The sequence below is a fragment of the Zingiber officinale genome, chromosome 4B (genome assembly GCF_018446385.1).
Source record: "Zingiber officinale cultivar Zhangliang chromosome 4B, Zo_v1.1, whole genome shotgun sequence".
Classification (NCBI taxonomy): Eukaryota; Viridiplantae; Streptophyta; class Magnoliopsida; order Zingiberales; family Zingiberaceae; genus Zingiber; species Zingiber officinale.
This window is the reverse complement of record NC_055993.1, coordinates 17047366-17069810: the sequence shown is the minus strand read 5'-3', so window position 1 is coordinate 17069810 and position 22445 is coordinate 17047366. Positions and strand designations below refer to the sequence as shown.

General features: G+C 38.5%; 2 protein-coding genes across 2 annotated transcripts; both read right to left on the bottom strand.

Annotated features, from left to right (window-relative positions):
- Positions 1-3344: 3344 nt before the first annotated feature.
- Positions 3345-5004, bottom strand: LOC121977425 (UDP-glycosyltransferase 92A1-like). The gene has a single exon (XM_042530005.1). The coding sequence runs from the start codon at positions 4949-4951 to the stop codon at positions 3494-3496; it is 1458 nt and encodes a 485-aa protein (XP_042385939.1). The 5' UTR covers positions 4952-5004; the 3' UTR covers positions 3345-3493.
- Positions 5005-18423: 13419 nt separating this feature from the next.
- Positions 18424-22158, bottom strand: LOC121978137. The gene is given in 8 exon segments (XM_042530513.1): positions 18424-19191; positions 19242-19430; positions 19604-19799; positions 20108-21378; positions 21460-21588; positions 21742-21781; positions 21939-22096; positions 22099-22158. Coding segments are annotated over 8 exon segments (2706 nt in total). The 5' UTR covers positions 22156-22158; the 3' UTR covers positions 18424-18525.
- Positions 22159-22445: the final 287 nt, after the last annotated feature.

Below are 22445 nucleotides of genomic sequence, written 5' to 3'. Positions count from 1 at the left end.
ATCAAAATCCTGTATGCATGTCAACCATATGCATCCATCCAAATGCAATATATAAGTGCAGTAAACACAATCAGAAAATGCATAAATGCATATGATGTCAATGACATGGTCACCCCTGAAGCTAGTCAGTCATCTCACACACAATGGTGAGACCAAGTGGGTAGGGCTGTGACAACCGTGCACTCTGCCATCACTGCTCTTGATGAGTGACCGAGTGGACAGGATGCTGTCGGAGTACACCTATCCTCCTACCCCAAATCATAAATGGGGGAGCTCAATGCTCTCCTCTCCCAGTACACAATGACGGGGAGGAATTTCTGCCGGCTACCACGTTGCGTCGCACTACCCATGAGCGGACCAACGGAGCCAAACAAAGTCCAACCGTCTGCCAGCTACCACGCTGCTACACTAAACCAGCGGAGCCTAACAGAGCAGAACTGTCTGCCGGCTACCACGCTGAGTCACCGGACCAGCGAAGCCAAACAACAGAACTGCCACACACCTGCCTGATATACCACTAACCCATGAGTGTTGGTGTGTGCAGATCCATGTAACTGGCGATGTGCTCAACAATAATGGAGTAGACTATCGCACAGCATGTAATCATGCAAGATGGTGCATGACACTAAGCATGGAAATATCCTGAACCTATCCATAGATATAAAATGTGTACCCTAACATCAATGGATCAATATGAAGATCTAAGGTACATAGGTTAGATAAGGTATCAAAAACCCTAGGTCCTGAACATAACAAATAACATAGATGTATCACTACCCCTATAAGCATGTATAATCAGTTAGGTACTAACATGAAGTGCATAACAAGTAAACAAACAAGCATGTAACAGATTAGGTAGTGACCAACCGAAACATATAAGAAATGCAATCATTGCTATTTGTTAAAAATATTACTATGCATATCAAATGACATAAAGTCAAAGTACCCGCCTCCAATAAGAAAGGTCCAATCGGTCCAAATCCGACGTTGAGATACTCGTCTCGCGTCAAAATCCTGGGTCACCAATAAATATACATTTTTATTTAGCTACGCCTCAAATGAATAGCTAAATAAAATCCTTAAGAATAATTTAGGGCAAAACCCTAAACCATATTACCATCATCCTTTCTACAAGAATTAATCTATACATGATCGTCTAACTACAAAATATATCAAATTCCTTCCCTTTACCTCAATTCACAGTTGTGATTGTTGATCCACAGCAGGGAGCGTTGCTGCTAACCACAAGATGGGATGCTAAACGGAATAGCTGTCAGAACCAAAACCCTCCACAGAGCCCAACCTCCTTGTTGGACGAAGTAACTGCTGCTGGAAACCCTCCACACTACCCGGATCACAAGAAAACCCACAGCAGTCCTATGCTTCCTCTAATCAAGAAAAATAGATCATCATAAAGGAAAGCAATTCATCAAGATTTTTGAATCTACAGAATTCCCAACCAAAACTGAACCTCATCGTGGATTGATCAAGGGCAGAGGGCACTAGGGTAGCGGCGTCGGCACTGTGCAGAGGTGCGACAGCGAGGGACAGAACTAGGGCACGGTCCTTTGCTACTTGAGCACAGCAAGATCGGCAATGTCACGAGCTCCGGGAGGAAGAAGCTTGGTTGCCGAAGGGATAGGATCGGGTGTCAGTCAGAGGAGAAGAAACTCCGGGATGCTCGGGACGACCACCGGCTGAACTTCAAGAGGTGCTTCGACCATCGGCGTAGGAGGAATCGGTGTCGGCAGTGGAAGGGATTCGACTAGGGCACGCGAGTTCGGCCGCACTGGGTTGGCACTAGAAAAGAAGAGAGGGGCTCGGGCAGGAAGAAGAGGAAGAGAGCTTGAAGAAGATCGGCTCAGGGACGAGGAGTGGCTTTGTACTCGAGGGGAGAAAGGAACCGATGAGGAGCAGTTCGGCTTCGGGAGGTTAGGGCAAATGGGCGTCGAGCGCGCGGGAGAGAAAGAAACGGCAAGGAAGAGGAAAATAAAGAAAAGGGAATTTATAAAAATAAACATTTCCTCGTTTAATTGGGTAGTCTAAATAGGCTTTTCCGGGCCCCGTTTTTATCCCCGTAAACTCATCCATACGAGCTCCGAAAAATTCCCGAAATTTTTTTAAAAATTACGAAAAATTTTCTTATTATTATTCGCTCTTTTTCGATATTTTACAATGTCATTTTGACCAACTTGATCATCCTCATCTTCAAGAAGTTGATTTTCTAATTCTTTCATTGCAGCCTTTACCAAAAAATCAAAAGTTATAATTTATACATAGTCATGATGAAAACAAATATCTTTGAAAGTAATATAGTTGAAGTTTATAATGCAACTTACCAATTTTTCCACCACAATGTTGCTTGAGGGGCTTCCATTTGCACGAGTGAAGCAAGCATGAAATAATTCGACTCGTGATGGAGGTCGTCCATTTACCTTTCTCTAAAATTATAATTGTTAAAAGTTTGTAGATTCTAATGCATATACAATTATAAGATTAATAATAAGTAAGACAGGCTGTCAGAATGGTAGACCTAAGCCGAATAATGAAGCTTTTCATCTCGATTTATCTAAACCAAATGACAAACCTTCTCACCTCGGCCGACCCAAACAAAGGTGATCGGGTTGACCCATCTAGACTTTAACCTCCATCTCAACAGGACTATTGATCTTCTCAGCACACGTGACTTTTGATACTCCCCTATCGTAATAGTTAACTTCTAGTATATGTTTTTTGTCAACTTTTCCAAATATTATGTTTGCTAAGTTTACAAGACATTATTATTTACTTATTAGTAATATATTATGTTCCTAAAAAAATAGATCCATTACCTTAATCACCCCTAGTACCAACTCCACGAATATGAAGGGAGGTAAATATAGGTATATAGACGTTAGTTGCATGATGAAATAAATCTCAGATCATCAATTCTTAAGAATTGATGTCTAATCATTACATCAAAAATATCATGCGTCCATCATCTATATTACATATTGAGAATTGATCTCTAGTCATTATGTTCCTAATATTTTTTAATTAAACTCAAAAGAACCATAAAAGTTAAACAATATTAAAATTATTTAATAATGGTGTAAAGTTGATTGAATTCGTTTTTAGTTGATTGATCAATTCAATGATAGTTATTAAATACCTCTAATAAAAATTAAAAAGTATGATAACGATGGTGGGAAAAAAAAATATCTTGACCATTGAGATATGTATGGTTGATATATAGTCGAGAGACCTTAATTAATTAATATCGCTTCGACTTTATTGAGAGGGAGATTTCAAAAATTTTAATAAGTGCGTTTTTATCATGAATCGCTGTTGAAAAAATAATCTCATAATAAAATTTTTTTATCATTAAAACACTTTAGGAATATTCCGTGGCTGGAATTAAAACACCGAATGGACCATTCGATTTTAGGCGGCTGCTTCTATCGAGGATTACGTCAATCGAGCCTGACCTTGGGAACATCGCTCCTGCGGCCGGTCAACGCCGTCTGTCGGCGGCGGCGGCGGCGGCTCGGAAGAACTCGGATAAACCTCTCAGCGACGACCCGAGTCCTTCCATCCACGCCGCTTTCATCAATTCTCGAACCTCCTCCACCCTCCTCCTCATCTCCCCTCCAATCTCTCCCCCGCACATCACCTCCTTTACCATCCTCTCCACCGCTACCCTGTCTGCCATGGAGTTCTCCATGTTCCCCCTCCCCACCTCCACGCACACCCCCAGCTCCTTCTCCAGCATATTCGCGTTGAAAAACTGATCCGCCGTCAGCGGCCACGCCAACATCGGGACGCCTCGGTTCAAGCTCTCAAGCACGGAGTTCCACCCGCAGTGGCTCAAGAACGCGCCGGTGGCCGGGTGAGATAAGATCTCCATCTGCGGCGCCCATCCGTGCACCAGCAGACTCCTCCCCTGCTCCTGCATCCGCTCCTCGAACTTCTCCGGCAGCCACTCTGCTTTGAACTCGCTCTTCACGTCCGATCCAACTGGCGGCCGGATGACCCACACGAAACGAACCCCGCTCGCCTCCAAACCAGTCGCCAGCTCCATCATCTGTGACGCTGTAATCGTGTTCTGCGAACCGAACGAGATGTACAAAACGGACGCCGGCGGTTGCGAATCGAGCCATTGGATGATCTGCTCGCCGCCGCCGCTTGAAATGGAGGGAAAAACAGAGGATAGCAGGGGACCAATCGGCCAAATGGAGCAGGGAAGCATTTGGCGCATCATCTGCAGCCCTGTGCGCTCCACCTCTTCGACGGTGTTGATGAGCAGAGCATCGGTTTCCGAAAAACGAGATATCTGCTCGCGGAAGAAGACCGTCCAGGGACTGGCATCGTCGGCGAGCAGTTGGTGCTTCGGGATCTGCGAGCGGTGGATGAGGACGTCGGGGAAGTCGGGAAGCGGAAACAGATCACCGCAGTCGGCGCGTCTATGGGGCAAATGTTTCCACATCGACGAGAAGACAACGGTGCCGTAAGCACTGCCGGTGACGAATATGGAGTGGAAAGATCCAAAGCGGCGGGCGGTATCGATGGTCCACGTTAAGAAGATGTCCGACACTATGTAGCGCGGAGGGCGGCCGTCTTGCTCCGAAATGTCGGAGATGATTTGCTCGAAGGCGGATCGGAGAGACTTGGAAGCTTCGAAGAGGGTGACGATTTGGAAGAAGGGGAGTTCGGCTGTGTTGTCGGCGGTTGGAGGGAGGCCGTGTTCTTCGGGAGAGAAGGGGAGGGAGCGAAGTCGGATGGAAGACGGTATGGCGGCGCCGGCACGGGATTTAGTGAGGGTTTGTATGTTGTAAGGGGTGTTGACGAGGGTGACGGCGAGGTTGGGGTGGCGGCTGGAAAGGAGGCCGGCGAGGGCGAGGAAAGGGGTGATGTGACCTTGAGCCATGAAGGGGAAGAGAACTACGTGTTCAGACTTGGCTTCCTCCTCCATTGGTGGAGCTTGCACTCTTTCTCGTGGCTCTTTCTTGTGGCTCTTTCTCCTCCATTGGAGATGCCTTTATATTAAGAATTACCTAACTGATTTTTAGAATTTCTTTCGCTATCAAATTAGTATAGAATTTGCATAGAACATGAGAATTTACAATTTATAATTATTTTTTTATTAAATTAACTTTTCCTATAAAAAAAAAAGTTGACAACACATGCTTGAAAGTGAAATGAAGGAGACTTTATTGAAAGTTTATTAAGGTGGTCATGACTTAAATTACAGAATCAATGCTGGATCATGGATGGAGCTCTGGATTTCGTTCAGACCAATAACTAATCCGACCTTTTTTATCACCGGAATAAAAAATAAGAAAAGTGTTTTTCTGAAGAAAAAAATAAAATCCATCTTTCTATCTGATTATCTATTATAAAATAATGATAAACGGATTGAAAAAATCCATCGACTTTTTTTAGATTTATATATATAACTAAATTTCGATCGTAGAGTGAGAATAGAAACTTTAAAATTGATTTGCGTTTGTCTTTTAATTATGTATTTACACATTCCTCTACGACTGCACGACCGCATAGGTGAAGAATATACAATCGTCACATTAGCCGTCTCTTAAGCTAGGAGGGAGGAGATAAAACGGAGAAGCTCAAATGCTTGGACGGAAAACCCTCTATAAACTGAGTTTTAAAGCCTCTATGACCCTTTTCAGAGATTTACAATGACAAAATAAGCCCAGGTGATCTACCCGGGTTGATCCCATACTATGGGAAATCACTATAGACGCCAACGTCGACGCCCCCAGGTTACTCTGTATTTTTTTTCTTTTTCCGGCCCATGGTAAATTTGAGCTTATCCCCTATGAACTCTGTGAGCCCTGAACTACAGTCCAAGTAGGGTTGAATGTGATTTGGCCCATGTTCATGTATCAAACTGCCCTTTATTACTATAATAATTATGGAGGAGGAATAAATGGTGTTGCTATCATAATGGGATATTAGAGCATCTCTAATATAGTACAAGGTTTTTTAAGATGTTTATAAACTCAAAAGTCAAATGAAAAAGTTATAACCATTATGGGCGTGAAGTTTGAGGTTTTTATTATAAGAACAATAGTGAAATTTTAAATATGTTTTTCTTTAAAATTAATAATATGGTCAAGACCAAAGATATGTAATTTGATAATATAGCATCCACAAAAAATTTATAAGAATATTTATTTAATAATAGAGAGCAATAGATTTTTATATTTTGATGTAATATACAGGTTAAAAAATAAATTTATTTAGAATTCTACTGATGAAAATGGTCCTTAATTGCATTGCTGAACTACCCTTTATTACCATAATAACTGTGGAGGAGGGAGGAATAAATGAATAATGAATCGAGTAATGTTGAACTTGGAACATTTGATGTAGTCTTATGAAAATTTTCACTAAGTGTTAAGATAAATTGAGAAGATCTCACGGAGGATGGCTAAAAGCCTAGTATTCTATGATTATGCATCCCATTTGAAAAAAAAATTCCTACAAATATTTTGTAACTAAGAATTGAACAACAAAATACTAAGTGACAAGCGCCCTTTTGCACATATTCGTGGTGACCCTGATAGTGAATACATCTTCATACAAGACCGTGTACAACACTTGTAGTTTAAAATCAAATAAAAATATATAAAAAGTATTTTGGGAAGGCATTTCTGAATTTTTCCCTTCTTAATTTTGAGCTAAAAATATTTATGATTTTGTAAACACTAAACCACTTTAAATCCATATCTGGGCTGAACATGGGCTTGCCCACCCAAGGTTCTATGATGACCTAGAATTAACCTCTTAAATTTCCTTCAAAGCTATACTAAAATAAAATTGGAGGAGATGCATCTCTTGGTAGGGATACGTGAGGAAAATGTAACCTATTTAAAACATTTGGAAGCTAAGTTAAGCTCCATTATAGTTTAGTCTTCTTAAAAACAAAAAACAAAATTTGAGATTATTTTTTATTAGTGAATTATTTCGATTTCAATAACTGATTTTTTAGATTATCTTTCGCTATCAAAATTAGTATAGGAGTTGCATACAACGTGAGAATTTACAAAATTAATTTATAATTAAATTAACTTTTTCTAGAAAACATAATGTATTTTTTACCCGCGACGAAAAAACTTTCATGATTTAGTTCCCGTGGCGGACACAGAGAGGTTGGGGGAGGCTAAAAGGGAGGTTGAGGGAGCCTTTAGCCTCTCCCAACCTGGTCGTTGCAATGGTTGCAGTAGTCATCGCCCCATACTACTATTGTAGGGGTTACTTTTGTAACCCTCAGGCGTCAATAGTAGTCCATGATTAGTTCACCGTAGCAAAGGTCGTACAGTTCATTCTCCGATATCTTTACTGTCAAAGAATTAAGGTTGCATTGTGCACTGTAACTCAAGGCTACCAAAGAAGAAGACTGTCACGATGCAACTCAACCTCTAGTTTTTTTTCCGATCTATTTTACTTAAACAAAATTTAAAAAACATCGTTTAGTATTTAACCGTTCAAAAAAAATATTTGTACAATTCAATCCACCGATTTTTTTTTCTGTTTCGTTGTTACTTTAGTTCTATGGCTGTAATTTATTAGTTCAAATGGCGATAATAGAATCAATGCTAGAAGGAGCTCTGGGTTCATTCAGAATAATAGCTACTCCGAGGAGTGTTATTGTACTCTCAAGTCTTCATAAGCTATCTATATAGATATAAAAGTTAATCTTTATTTACTGTATTTCTTCACAGGGTATTTGAAGATGAAAAATATAACTAAGGTGGTGTTTGTTTATTTTTTAAGGAATAATAAGAATCAAAGTATTATGGAATAGGAATAAATATGAATATGATATCACTCTTAAAAATAATATTTATAGTTGAATATTTTCTATCGAAATAAAGTAAAATTTCCTTCTTACTCTTAGAGGAAAATAAGAAAAATATATATATGAGAAAGTTGAATGTGAGAAAAAAAATATAATAAGAGAGAAAATGCGATGGAAGAAAATGAAGAGAGAGAAAGTGTGATGAGAAAAAAATAAGAAAAAAATAATATGATGGGAGAGATCATGATGAGAGAGGATGAGGAGAGCGAAAAATATGATGAGAGAGAAATTATAATGGGAGAGAATGAAGAGAGAGAGTGTGTACAAAGAAAAAGTGTGATGAGAGAAAGTGTAATGAGAAAAAAAATGAGGAACGAAATTGTGATGGGAGATAAAACTATTGGATACGATTTTACAAACCAAAATCTTGGTGTCATCCATCGTTGAAAGTCAAGTTTGACTTCAAAATCGAAATCTACGTTTCGCATAAATAAATATGGACTATTAATTTGCTCAAAACAGATTACGGTGAATGAAAAATTAATTGTTCAAAGATGTGCTCAAATTAACATTAAGGAAAAAAGATGGGGTTTTAGTCCCACATCGTTAACCCGCGAGAGCCAGCGTTTCCTTATATTTATTGCTGTGTTAATGTTGTTAATTAATACAAAAGCACAGGTACTCTCTACCCTTAGGCGAGCAAGTGCTTGCACCTGCGAGCCCGCCACCCGCGCAATGGTCGCTTTGTTGGCGCACTTTGCATCGTCGCGAGGAGCTTTAATTTATGCTCCACGTGGCGGTGATGTGGCATATCGGGTGACGAGGCAGTGCCTATGTGGCACATGACTGTGTAGAGAGCAATGGCTGGATTGGATGAACATGGTGACCGTCAGATCAAAGATGAGGATAGATCACAAGTAGATGCAATCTAGAGCGTCGGATTCTAATCTGGCCTTGAAGAGGAATGTTTGATCTGAAGCGTCGGATTAAATGTTGTAATCTGACGGCTGAGATCAAGATGAGATCTGAAGAGTTATAACTCTTCAGATCAAGGGACGAGATCATATCAGAATCTGAAGAGTTATATCTCTTTAGATCTGATGGTTGAGATCAAAGGACATTTAAAGGGTTATACCCTTTCAAAATGAAGGATCCAAATTAGTCCAAACCAAGGATTACTTACCTCTTCACCCAATATAAATATATCTCTCTCCTTCTTGGAAATCATTCATTGAAAAAGCATTTGTATTCAAACCATTCGTCCATCTCTTGCATAAGAAGAGTCCAAAAAGCCTACGAGAAGGTTCGTCGGTCTCGAAATTTGAAGTGCTACTATTTCAAGACGTCATCGTTGTATCTTGCGAACGAATTGCTGCTATCCGTGAGCATCGTAACGGAGCAATATCGTTTTACGGAGATAATGTCAAACACTAGCCTCGACGACAACTCAGTTTGCTTCCTCCCGACAGCAATCTCCCGGAAGTCCCGACAGTCGACTAAAATCGACTATGTCAAATACCAAGGTGAAAATCTAGAGGTTCGAGGACCTCACAATCATAAAACGATATCGGCAAACTGATTTGGTCGGGATCAACTATGTACCAACCGCCATCCCTCATGCTGAGAAGCCTGAGAAATTCAACGGAGCTGATTTCAAAAGATGACAGCAGAAGATGCTGTTTTCCTTAACCACGCTGAACCTTGTACGATTTCTGCGTGAAGACCCACCAGCCGCTACGGAAGATAATTTCGGTAGTAAGACTTCTCGAGATGCATGGTCACATGGCGACTTCCTATGCCGCAATTACGTTCTTAACGCGCTGGACAATGCGTTATATAACGTATATTGCATGATAGAGACGGCCAAATCTCTGTGGGAATCGCTAGAGAAGAAATACAAAACCGAAAACGTCGGACTGAAGAAATTCATCGTCGGCCGATTTTTGGATTTCAAAATGGTGTATTCCAAAAGTGTCACGTCTCAAGTCCAAGGCACGCAACTGATAATGCATGATCTGGACGCTGAAGGAATGTCGCTGAACGAGTCATTCAAGGTTGTTACGGTAATCGAGAAACTCCCTCCGTCATGGAAGGATTATAAATTACCTAAAGCACAAGCAAAAGGAGATGGGACTTGAAGACCTTATCCTGTGGTTGTGAATAGAGGAGGATAATAAAAAATTATCCGACTCTAGAGGAATGAAGTGGACAGTCGATGAGATGTCCAACCTGATGGAACCAAAAGCCAAGAAGCCGAAACAACTGAAACAGAAGGCTCAAGGCAAGAAGTTCAAGGGCACGTGCTATAACTGTGGAAAGTCAGGACACATGTCCAAGGACTGCAGATGCCCGAAGAAGACAACCAAGAGTCAGAAGAATGTTGCGAACCAGGTCGCAACTTCTGCTGATATAGATCTCAGCACCATGGATCTCGCTGCGGTCGTGTTTGAAGCCAAATGGTGGACAACCCGAAGCAGTGGTGGATCGATACTGGAGCAACCCGCCACGTCTGTTCTGACAAGGCCATATTCTCCAAGTACACCTCGATAAGTGGAAGAAAGCTCTATATGGGCAACTCCATGACATCCCCGATTGTTGGACTCGAAAAAAGTAGTTCTAAAAATGACGTCTGGGAAGGAGCTAACTCTCATTGATGTGCTCCATGTTCCTGACATCAAGAAGAACTTAGTTTCTGGATCGGCACTTGTTAAAGCCGGATTCAAACTAGTGTTCCAATCCAATAACTTTGTACTTACGAAGAACGGTGTCTTCGTAGGAAAGGGATATTTGGAACAAAATTTGTTCAAGATGATTGTAATGACTGTACACCGTGATTTTGATGATAATAAAATAAAAGCTTCCAGCTATGTTATTAAGTGTTTCAATTTATGGCATGATTAGCTTGGGTATGTCAATAATAATACTCTAAAATATCTCGTCAAAATAAATTTATTACTAAATATCGATGTTGATGAAACACACAAATGTGAAGTGTGTGTGGAAGTGAAAATGACGAGAATACCTTTTCATTCAGTGGAAAAGTCGACGACTCCTCTAGAATTAGTACATAGTGATCTATGTGACTTAAAATTCGTGCAAACTAGAGGAGGTAAAAAGTACTTCATTACTTTTATCGATGACTGCACGAGGTTCTGTTATATCTTTCTTTTAAAAAGTAAAGACGAAGCCCTAGAAGCTTTCCGAACATATAAAACGGAAGTTGAGAATCAACTTGATAAACAAATTAAAATAATTCGTAGCGATAGAGAAGGAGAATATGGTGCACTGTTTGATGAATTCTGTTCAAAATTTGGAATTATCCATCAGATAATGACGCCTTACTCACCTCAATCGAATGGTGTTGCCGAACGTAAAAATCGGACATTGAAGGAGATGATGAATGTTTTGTTGATAAATTCAGACTTATTCCAGAACTTGTGGGGGGAAGCCATTTTATCAACAAACCACATTTTCAACAAAATCCCTTATAAGAAAAACGATAAAACACCATATGAACTATGAAAAGGCCGTGAGCCATCGTACAAATACTTGAAAATGTGGGGGGGTGCTTAGCAAAGGTCGAAATACCTAAGTCAAAGCAAGTTAAGATCGGACCTAAAACGTTCGATGCGATATTTGTTGGATTTGCTCAAAACAGTAGTGCACATCGTTTCATAGTTCATAAGTCAGACATTCCTGATATTCATGTGGATACAACTTTGAAGACGTGTTCCCAAATAAGAAGGGAAACGTTCAAAGTAATGACAACAGAAGTTCTAACAAAGATGATGTTCCAGAACTTAGTTGTCAGAAAAGGGCTATTAACAATCAAAGCGAAGAGTCACGTCGGAGCAAACGGACTAGAGTTGAGAAATTGTTCGGGCCAGATTTCATGACGTTTATGTCGGAAATGGACCCAAGAACATTTAGCGAAGCTCTCTCTGGTCCCGACGCTCCACTGTGGAAGGAAGCTGTCAATAATGAAATCGAGTCCATCATGAATAATCATACTTGGGAATTAGTAGACCTTCCTTCTGATACTAAACCATTAAGTTGTAAATGGATACTAAAATGCAAGTATAAAGCTGATGGATTGATTGACAAGTATAAGGCCAGACTTGTAGCCAAAGGGTACAAGCAAAAGGAAGGCCTTGATTACTTCGATACCTACTCATCGGTGACAAGAATTACGTCCATACGAGTGTTGATAGTCATTGCAGCATTGTATGACCTTGAAATACACCAAATGGATGTTAAGATTACGTTCTTAAATGGTGAGTTGGAAGAAGAAATTTACATGGAGAAACTCGAGGGGTTCATAGCTCCTGGAAATGAGGGAAATGTGTGTCAACTTGTTAAGTCGTTGTACGGACTTAAACAAGCGCCAAAAAATGGCACGAAAAATTTGACAAAATAATGCTGTCAAATAAATTCAGAATAAATGAATGTAATAAATGCATTTATGTCAAAAGCACACCTGAAAGTTATGTAGTCATCTGTCTATACGTAGACGACATGCTCATAATGGGAAATAATCATGATGTAATCATGAGTACTAAGAAAATGTTGACAAATAATTTCGATATGAAAGATATAGGTCTAGCAGATATCATATTGGGAATTAAAATTCTCAGGACATCCGATGGGATAGTTTTAACACAATCCCATTATGTAGAGTCAGTATTGAAAAGATTCAATGCATACAATCTTTCTATTTTAAAAACTCCTATGGATCTAAGTCAACACTTAGCGAAAAATCATCTATATCGCAATTATAATATTCTTGGATAATTGGTAGTTTGATGTATCTCACAAAATGCACACGTCTGGATATTACCTGTGTGGTCAACAAACTGAGTCATTTTACGAGAAATCCAAACGACACCCATTGGAAAGCACTGATGCGAGTTCTTAGATATTTAAAATATACTATGAACTACGGATTACATTACAGAAAGTATCCCGCAGTCTTGGAGGGATATTGTGATACTAATTGGATATCAGATACAAAAGACTCCAAATCCACTAGTGGATATGTATTCACGATCGGTGGGGGAGCAGTATCTTGGAAATCCACTAAAAAGACGTGCATAGCTCGGTCAACAATGGAATCAGAGTTTATAGCACTTGACAAAGAAGCTGAATGGCTAGGGAATTTCATGGAAGATGTTCCGAGCTGGACAAAATCTGTGTCTGCCGTACTTATCCACTATGATAGTCAATCAGCAATTGGAAGGGCACAGAGTAGTACGTATAATGGTAAGTCACGACATATACATCGTCAACATAATATCATTAGGCAATTGATCTCGAACGGAGTGATTACAATCGACTATGTCAAATCTAAGAATAATTTGGTAGATCCCCTTATGAAGGGGCTAAGTCGAGATCAAGTATACTACTCATCAAGAGGAATGAGATTAAAAATCTACAACTAAAAACGACTGTAACGGTAACCCAACCTTGTTGACTGGAGATCCCAAAATCTTGGTTCAATGGGACAACGAAGTTACAGAAGTTGTGCAACAACACAAGAGAAATGATTATCTCTACTATCCCAATCCTAGGATGATTTGGTGCTGTCCTACCACATGTAGTGAGGATAAACTTATGCTTTTAATGACTTTTATACCTTATAAAGGTGGAGTATGGTGGGATACTCTTAATAGAAGTGTCACCTATGTGAGTGTGAAGACAGACCGCTTCAATGAAACACTCATAAATCCAAGATGGTGTCCATGGCCGAAACGGAACCAATCATGAGAACCAAAAGTGGGTAGGATAAGTCTCTATGTGGGTGCTATTGTCTTAGTATACACTAATAGCTGAGCAGTTCAAGACATCACGTTCACTGTGCAGCCTAGTATGCTCGATAACATTCCACTACGGAAGGTTCAAAGTCATAAGCTACCTTTCCCAATGCATTGACTTATCGATTGGACTCTTGTAAAGTGTTAGCATGCATACATGCACTACATGCATTAATTTTCATTCATGTGGGGGATTATTGGATATAATTTTGCAAACTAAAATCTTGGTGTCATCGATCGTTGAAAGTCAAGTTTGACTTCATAATTGAAATCTACGTTTCACGTAGATAAATCTGAACTATTAATTTGCTCAAACCCGATTACGGGTGAATGAGAAATTAATTGTTCAAAGATGTGCTCAAATTAATATTAAGGAAAAAGATGGGGTTTTAGTCTCACATCGTTAACCGTTGAGAGTCAGCGTTTCCTTATATGTGTTGTTGTGTTAATGTTGTTAATACAAAAGCATAGGTGCTCTTTACCCTTGGGCGAGCAGGTGCTCTTTACCCTTGGGCGAGCAGGTGCTCGCCACCCGCCATGCGCGCAATGGGTGCTTTGTTGGCGCACTTTGCATCGTCGCGAGGAGCTTTAATTTATGCTCCACATGGCGGTGATGTGGCATGTCGGGTGACGAGGCAGTCCTATGTGGCACGTGACTGTGTAGAGAGCAATGACTGGATTGAGCGAACAGATGGTGATCGTCGGATCAAACATGAGGACAGATCGTAAGTAGATGCGATCTGGAGCGTTGGATTCTAATCTGGCCTTGAAGATGAAGGCTTGATCTGAAGTGTCGGATTAAATGTTGTAATCTGACGGCTGAGATCAAGATGAAATATGAAGAGTTACGAGATCATATCAGAATCTGAAGAGTTTTATCTTTTCAGATCTGATGGTTGTGATTAAAAGCCATCTGAAGAGTTATATCTCTTCAGATCTGATGGCTGAGATCAAAAGACCTTTAAAGGGTTATACCCTTTCAAAATGAATGTTCTAAATCAGTCCAAACCAAGGGTTACTTACCTCTTCACCCAATATAAATAGATCCCTCTCCTTCTTGGAAATCATTCATTCAAAAAGCATTTGCATTCAAACCATTCGTCCATCTCTTGCATAAGAAGAGTCCAACAAGCCTACGAGAAGGTTCGTCGATCTCGAAATTTGAAGTGCTACTATTTCAAGACGTCGTCGTTGTATTTTAGGAACGAATTGCTGCTATCCGTGAGCATCGTAGCGGAGCAATATCGTTTTACGGAGATAGTGTCGAACACTAGCCTCGACGATAACTCAGTTTGCTTCCTCCCTACAGCAATCTCCCGGAAGTCCCGACAGTCGACTAAAATCGACTATGTCAAATACCGAGGAGCAAATCCAGAGGTTCGAGGACCTCATAAAAACATATGGCAAAAGGTGAAATCGCTCGCCCCCAGCGCTCCCGCCGCACCCGACCCCAAGCCATCACGAGGGAGGTAAATCACGGCAGCCGAGTGGGCAAGTGGTGGGTGGGGTGAGGTGCACAGGATCCGGGGATTTACGCCCCGACAGCCCCGTGGTTCGACCCCACGTTCTCATGTGGCAAACGAACCACCACTTACCAACTCGGATGACTATGATGAGAAAGGTTAAGGAGAGAAAAAGTATGGTGGGAGAGAATGAAAAGAAAGAAAGTGTGATAAGAGAAAATGAGGAGAGAGAGTGTATGATGGGAGTGATTTAAGAGAAAAAAATATGATGAGAGAGAAAGTGTGTTGATATAATGAGAAAAAAAAGTATAGTGAGAGAAAATAAGGAGAGGGAATGTGATATGAAGGAAAAATTGAATAAATATATTAAGCATATTTTATCCAAAACTTAATTTTTATTCCTAAATTTGACAATAAATCAATTCTTTTATTCTCAATGCCTATATCAAATGTCACCTAATTAAATTTCAATCATACCGTAAAAGTGTTTATGATTTTGTAAACACTAAACCACTTTAAATCCATATCTGGGCTGAACATGGGCTTGCCCACCCAACGTAGCTATGATGACCTAGAATTAATCTTTTAAATTCCCTTCAAAACTATAATAAAATAAATATGGAGGAGATGTTTCTCTTTGAAAAGATACGTGAGGAAAATGTAACCTATTTAAAACAATTTGGAAGCAAAGTTAATCGCGATTATAGTTTAGTTTTATTATAGGTCCATCTTGTAAAAAAAAAGAGTTTATATATATATATTTAAAATGTTCATGAAGAATGTCCACTAACAAAATTTATGAATTATGTACATCAAAATTGTTTTTATTAAATTTTATAGACAAAGAAGATCTCAAAACAATTAAAGAAGCTTGTAATACCAAGTTCAATCAACTAAATAAACTTAAAAATAAATGTAAAAAAATTAAACAAATAAGTAAGTTTGAATTGAGAGGTTTATAACATCTAAACAAATTAAGTTCAAGTGAAACTTAAATTAAACTTAAATTTATAAAAAGAAATCAAGTAAACTTGAACACCCAGCATAATTTAACTTTATCTTATCAAATAAATTTATAGCTTAATTTACCTTGTTTATAGCCCTACTTATACAATCCTCAAACCTAAATTAGTGTCATATTCGTTTTGGACATTTGGAATAAAAAACATTATTAATTTTAAGAGAACAAAATCAAACTAATCTTATACGCCAAAATGGGCCAAAATGAGCCCAAATAGATCTTATTATTGGGCCAAACCTTTGATGGATTCACACCCTCTGGACTTTCTACTCAACATCTAACTCTATTCGCTAGATTCGAATACCATTTAAAAAATTTATTAAAATTAATATATTCTTAATTAATAATAATTTATGGCGTTATAAATGACTCCTTATGAGCGAATTTGATTTTCATTTTTTTTTTCTTTACAGTCTCACGTAACTAATTGAGAGAGATAAGAAGCCTTGCCATGCTCTTGAGGAGTCTTACGTAATTTAACTCACTCCCCAATTAACTGACTTTTTAAATTATCATAATTTATTTTCTTCGTATTAATCTTGGAGTGGACTGACAAAGGTACTAGGAGGAATACTTTACCTTTTGCCACGTTAGGAGTCTCACATAATTGAGAGAGGAAAAGAAGGTTTAGTCGCCTTGAAAGTTAGCATTCACAATGTATAATGTATTAATTATGATAAATACATAATCAAGTAATATTTAAAATTTTTATATTTTCTGCACCTATGATGATTTATAAAATTTAGATTCAGTTATTTAAGATAATATTTATAATTTATTCACAAATTCAATTATTTATAAATAATGGATAGTTAATGATTGATAATAAAAAAGAATTGAAAAGAATTTGTTTTATGAGAGTATATTAAAAAGAAAGTCAGCACGATTTTAGTAATTGAGATCTTTTAAAGGGTTTATAAGGTTTAGTTGTACAATCACACTAATAAGAAAATGATTTCATTCAATAAGTTAAGCTTGGTTCAACCTTTATCTATCTCAATTTTTTTTCTTATGGGTGGCTCAATTAATAAATATATAAGATAATGCCTAACTGGTTGGGGTTAAAATTTGATAGGAGATTTCATGATCTCTACAAACCTCTATTTATGCACTTGTTAATTTAGAGTTCAATATTGTTAGACAGTTTTGAGAGGACCGCTAACACTGTGGTATTCCCTTTTTTTTTTATCAATCTCAATTTTAATTGAAACTAAAGATTAATTTATTAATTAAAGTTAGCTAACAATTATAGAAAATTTTAATATTCTCTCATAATATTAATTAATATTTTTTTATTCTATAATAAAGTAATAGTATTATACTTAAGTGAAAATTTTAAATAAATTTTAACTGAAGGAACAATCATTTTACAATAATTTGATCCCATAAATTTATTCACATAAACTAAACTATCATATATCTCTTTTACATTAATGTTCTATTATTTTTTTTTAAAAAAATCTCTTTAATATTTTATCTTTAAAATTTTCCTAGCATCATTCATTTTTTTAATTTATATGTATGCTCCACCGAGCCGACTTTTAACCCCATGACCTAACGTGATAATACCTCATATTTTAATCAGCGCATCACCCTATCACCCTAAGGGACCAATATTAGTTTAATAAGGAAATTTGCAAAAAGGGGTATCAAGCTCGCCACACATTTGATCAGATCAATTCAGTGTGAATACAATTGTTCATAGAAAAAAAAAACCAGCTTCCGGCTATGATTCCCAGCACTGCAAGCAACCTTCTTAATCGCATCATATTCATAAGCCTATTGCAGTCGGTGTACAATAAAAGTTTGCAAAGACATTCCAGATCAATATAGCTCAGATGTGAAGATATTGAAAAGTACCAGCTAAACTTTCGATAGGCATCTCATCGACACTACTCTTACGCCGATCCATAATCAATTTATTTATATATAAGCAAGCTGTAGATAAACAATGTTCATGGGCTTCAGGATTCCTCCACAGCTTAAGTCAACCTGACTAGTTTAAGAATTCAAGCACCATCCACATCAAACCTGAATTGGAGATGGCCTGGTGAGGATAAAAGCCCTGATAGAAGGGGAAAAAAAAATCATTTAATCACACTTCCACAGATTCCATTTGTCATTAGATTGTCTCTCAGAGAAGCAATCAGATGGCTCCTTGTTCTGATGCCTATTTTGCTAAATAATATCACCTTCTGCTACTGTTTAAATCATACAGGTAGGTAATAACTATTGCTCTCTTCAACACCAATGCAGAGAAGAAGAAACATGAGCAGAAGACAAGCTACTCAAATGTCAGAGAATATAGTGATTGGTGCAAACATAGAAAGCAAAGCACTGTAAGATTCTTTCTCACATGATGATGACCAAAACATTAATCGACAGAGGATACGAGGAAGACAAGGCATCAGCTCAAACATGAAACTTTTACATAGCTAATGCCTCACTAAGCAAATCTTCGAGCATCTCTACACTTACTTCTTTAGTGATTTCCTCTACTTCTATCATAGCTGTTTTATCCCAACAGTTTCCTCCCACCTCTTTTCTCAATGTTCTATCCACCACAAGGATACTGTTAGTCTCGGCAGACATATTGGCTTGGTTGCCAGAAAACCAAGCCCTTATGGTGGCCCATACCACCTCTGCCAAGGAGCATGCATGAGCATTTATTTGTGCCTCACTGCACAATCTGTTGTGTAGCTGGATGCTCATTAACGTATTGCAACTGAGTTCCAATAGTGCTGAATTAACAGAATCAAATAGGAGCCTCAGGTTAGACCTTTTTCCCATGTTCTTGGATCCCTTTTCTCGCCCATCAATGAAGTTGTCTAGTAACACTGGATCCAATGGACTATCAAGAGAATGCCATCCTGTAAATATCATATCCCAGTCCTCGAATCCAGCATAAGATAGCAATTTCTGAACGGATGCAAAGTATTCTCGGTCAGCATCTTCTGTCGTGGGGAAAGTATGGAGACTTGAAGGCTGGGGGTACAACATTTCCAATTGTGTATCATCCCAAGATAAAGAACGTGCAACTGACTCTATAGGTGATGACCTAGAAAGTGCTGAAAAAAAAGAGATAGGGGAATGCTTCAGCAAGTGGAAATCAAAGTTTATTGGGGATGCAAGGTAATTCATACCTGTTTCTCTAACATTATTTCAGATGATTGGCTCAAATTCTCAATCGCATCATCTTCAAATGGAGCATCTAAAATTGAAGTAGGGCTAGGCTGGTCCAGATTGTTGATGAAATTTTGTTGTGGAATGAATTGCTTTCGTTGTTCACTAGATTTGCCACAAGTCTTTCCTTGTTGAAGTGTCAGCAAGGCCTGGAGAATACAAAATATATCACTTAAAATAAACTAGAAAGAAGACATCAAAAGGAAATAAGTGTGTACAAGCTAAGTAGGCAATGGGTGTTTATACTCATAAAAACAGCATGCATAGCCAAATCAATCAATCATGTGAGATTAGGAGATAAAACACTTCAGAGTGAATTGACCTTCACAGACACATTTGTGATTGACATTGGAGATGCTGAAACTATGGATTGTTCCTCATCATTTGCTCGATTGTCAGAGGCCAAACAACTCTCAGTTGATTTTGGCATAACATAAGTTCGCACTGTTTCCATGTCAGCACATTGGTTCCCCACCAAGACAGACGAAACAGCTCTTTCTCTATTAGCTTTCTTGCTCCTTGAAAAGAAAAAACCAGACACTTTCCCACGAAAAGACAATTTCCCATGCTTGGCTCTGGACACCTCTAACACTGTGGATTTGCTGATAGGAGAGATTGAATCTTCAGTTTTCAACCCAACATCATTATAAGCTGAAGATGAGACTGGGACAGACTTTGACTTCAATAGATTCCTAGGAGAACTCTCACCTGAATTGACTGTCCTACCCACTGACAAGCAGAATGTTGGTGGTCTCATTTCATCTTCTTCAGCACAGGATATGCTGCTTGAGACAGTAGATCTACGCGCACATTCCTCCCTCTTTACCTCAGAATAGAGAGCATTTCACCCAAAGTTGTTGTATTCCTAGGGAAATGTAATTGCGCTTCCTTCATCTCATTTGATGCCATTAATGCCCACCTTTCTGAAAGTTGTTTCTTTGCTTCTCTAATCACTGATGACTCAGGTAAATCTGAAACCTTGTTGAATGAAGAGGGAGAATAAGGACTTCCGAATCTATCCAACGACTGTGGTGATGTTTGAGTCACTATATCCATCTCAGAGTCACTAAATCCATCATCTTCTTCATTGTAATCAATTTCTAATAGATTGAATGAACTCCCTTCTTTATGTCCATTTGAAAACACAGAAGACAACAAAGCTTCATCCCTCCTATGTCCAATTAAAGCTTTTTGCATCTGTCGAGCACTTCTGTCGACCATGTATCCTGATCGCAAGGCTTCAGTCTCTGCTTGGTCACCATAACGGTTTTGCCTTACTTGATACTCAGGTGATATGGATGGATTGGGTAGTTTGGTGGTCTTTCTTGCACTAGGCTTCAAGACCACTATCCTGGTTGGCTGGGAGAACATTTCAGACATTATATTGAGACTAGAGTAAGAGTAATTTTTTTTACCACATTCATTCTTATCATTTTCTAGATATTCCTGTTCCTTGACCATTTTTTCAAACTTTGCTTCAACATTTTTTGATGACTTCAATACTGTAATGGGCTTTGTCTGAAGTGATGCAGGAAAAGGAAGATTGCTTATGTGCTTTGTGAATAGGGAATTGGGTTCTTGAAGAAATTTGAGAAATAAATCTCTGTTTGAACTGAGAACATCCAGAGCATCCTGAAATTCTTTAGAGTGAAGAAGCTTCCCGTCAGTAGCCAAACGCTTTGCCTCCACGAACTTTTCTCGGACAAGCAACATTTTTATCTCATTCTGGTTTCCTTCACTTCTTCCCCTCTTTTGAGTTGATTTCTTCCAGATTTTGCATGCATGTTCTTTTTCCTTCTTCTGATCGTCAGATTGATGTGTCTCAGAAGGAACTGCCCCATTGATAAATATATCTTGCTGATGGCAACCTCTATGTGCTGCAAAATAAGCTTGATGAAGGCATTCTTGGAACTTATTTTGGTTAGCTGCTGGGCATGGCTGAGCTGTTAGATCATCATCAAGGCCCATCAGTCGGGCAACAACAGTGGGTGGTTTCCGCTCAGACTTCACATCTTTTGACATCTCTTGAGCTATCAGAATCTTCACTGGTGTTCCAGACATCTTGCATGAAAAATTCTGTTTTGGATCATTGGTTATCTGAATCCACTATGGATCTCAATTCACAAGATCAGACAAAGTGCATGCTGCATTATCAATGATAAATTGTCACGTTCTTACCTGTTTGTCAATTATGTTAGTTTGATATGGAGTGGCAGCCTTTTCAACATCATGTTTGTTTCGACAAACTATAGAACCTATACAATAACCATATAGAATCAACAAAAGAAGAATAATGCTTATAGTTAGGTTTCAGCATTAACTTAAGGGTAAAATAGCTACATTAGAAGAATATAGAGAAAGCAAGAAATGCACCAATTAAATGGTAACAATTTTCAAAGAAAAAGGATTATGGTCATGAAAACACAACTATTAGCAAAGTGTCTCAACTAGCATCTCTACCTTAAGCATGAAAGACAAAATCTTATCATTCAGAAATATACTGCATTTGCATCATGACAAATTACTGTTGGAAAAAAAATTGTATAGCAAAGATCACTTATGTGTTTATTATCAGCAAATTATGCTTTGAAATAATAGCTTTACAGATATATCTAGAACACTGATAAAGAGATCAATTATATTGTTGTCACACAAATCAAATCTCTAAATTAACATCACAAAGAACTTTAACCATTGTTGATTCAGAAATGCACGAAGAGTCTAAACAAATACCATCTCTGTGCACTTTTTTAGTTAACATCTTGGTCCCGGTCATTCTGTCACTCTAGTCAAATATGTCGATGATCCTTCCTATATACATCCAGAGAATGGCCTTCCAAACTTCTGCATCTTAGCATTATGAAACCCACTCATCTTAACAGCTGGAAAATTAGATTTAGAGAAAGGTTATAAATTAGCAAAAGTTCACCATCCTCAATTATTTTCTCAGGTTCAGTACTTCCACACCACTTACCATAATTAAAAACGACGAGATCTTCCTGTGAAAACTAGCTCCACTTCAGACTTCATGCTTGATGCTACAAAAAAAAAAAAACAACAGATTGAGGAGCGCCAGATTACTGGGGCAAAAGGTACACGTTTGTAACTTTGGTTTTCATTCTTAGATTACTACCGCGGAGTAGGATTCTTCACATCAATGACTT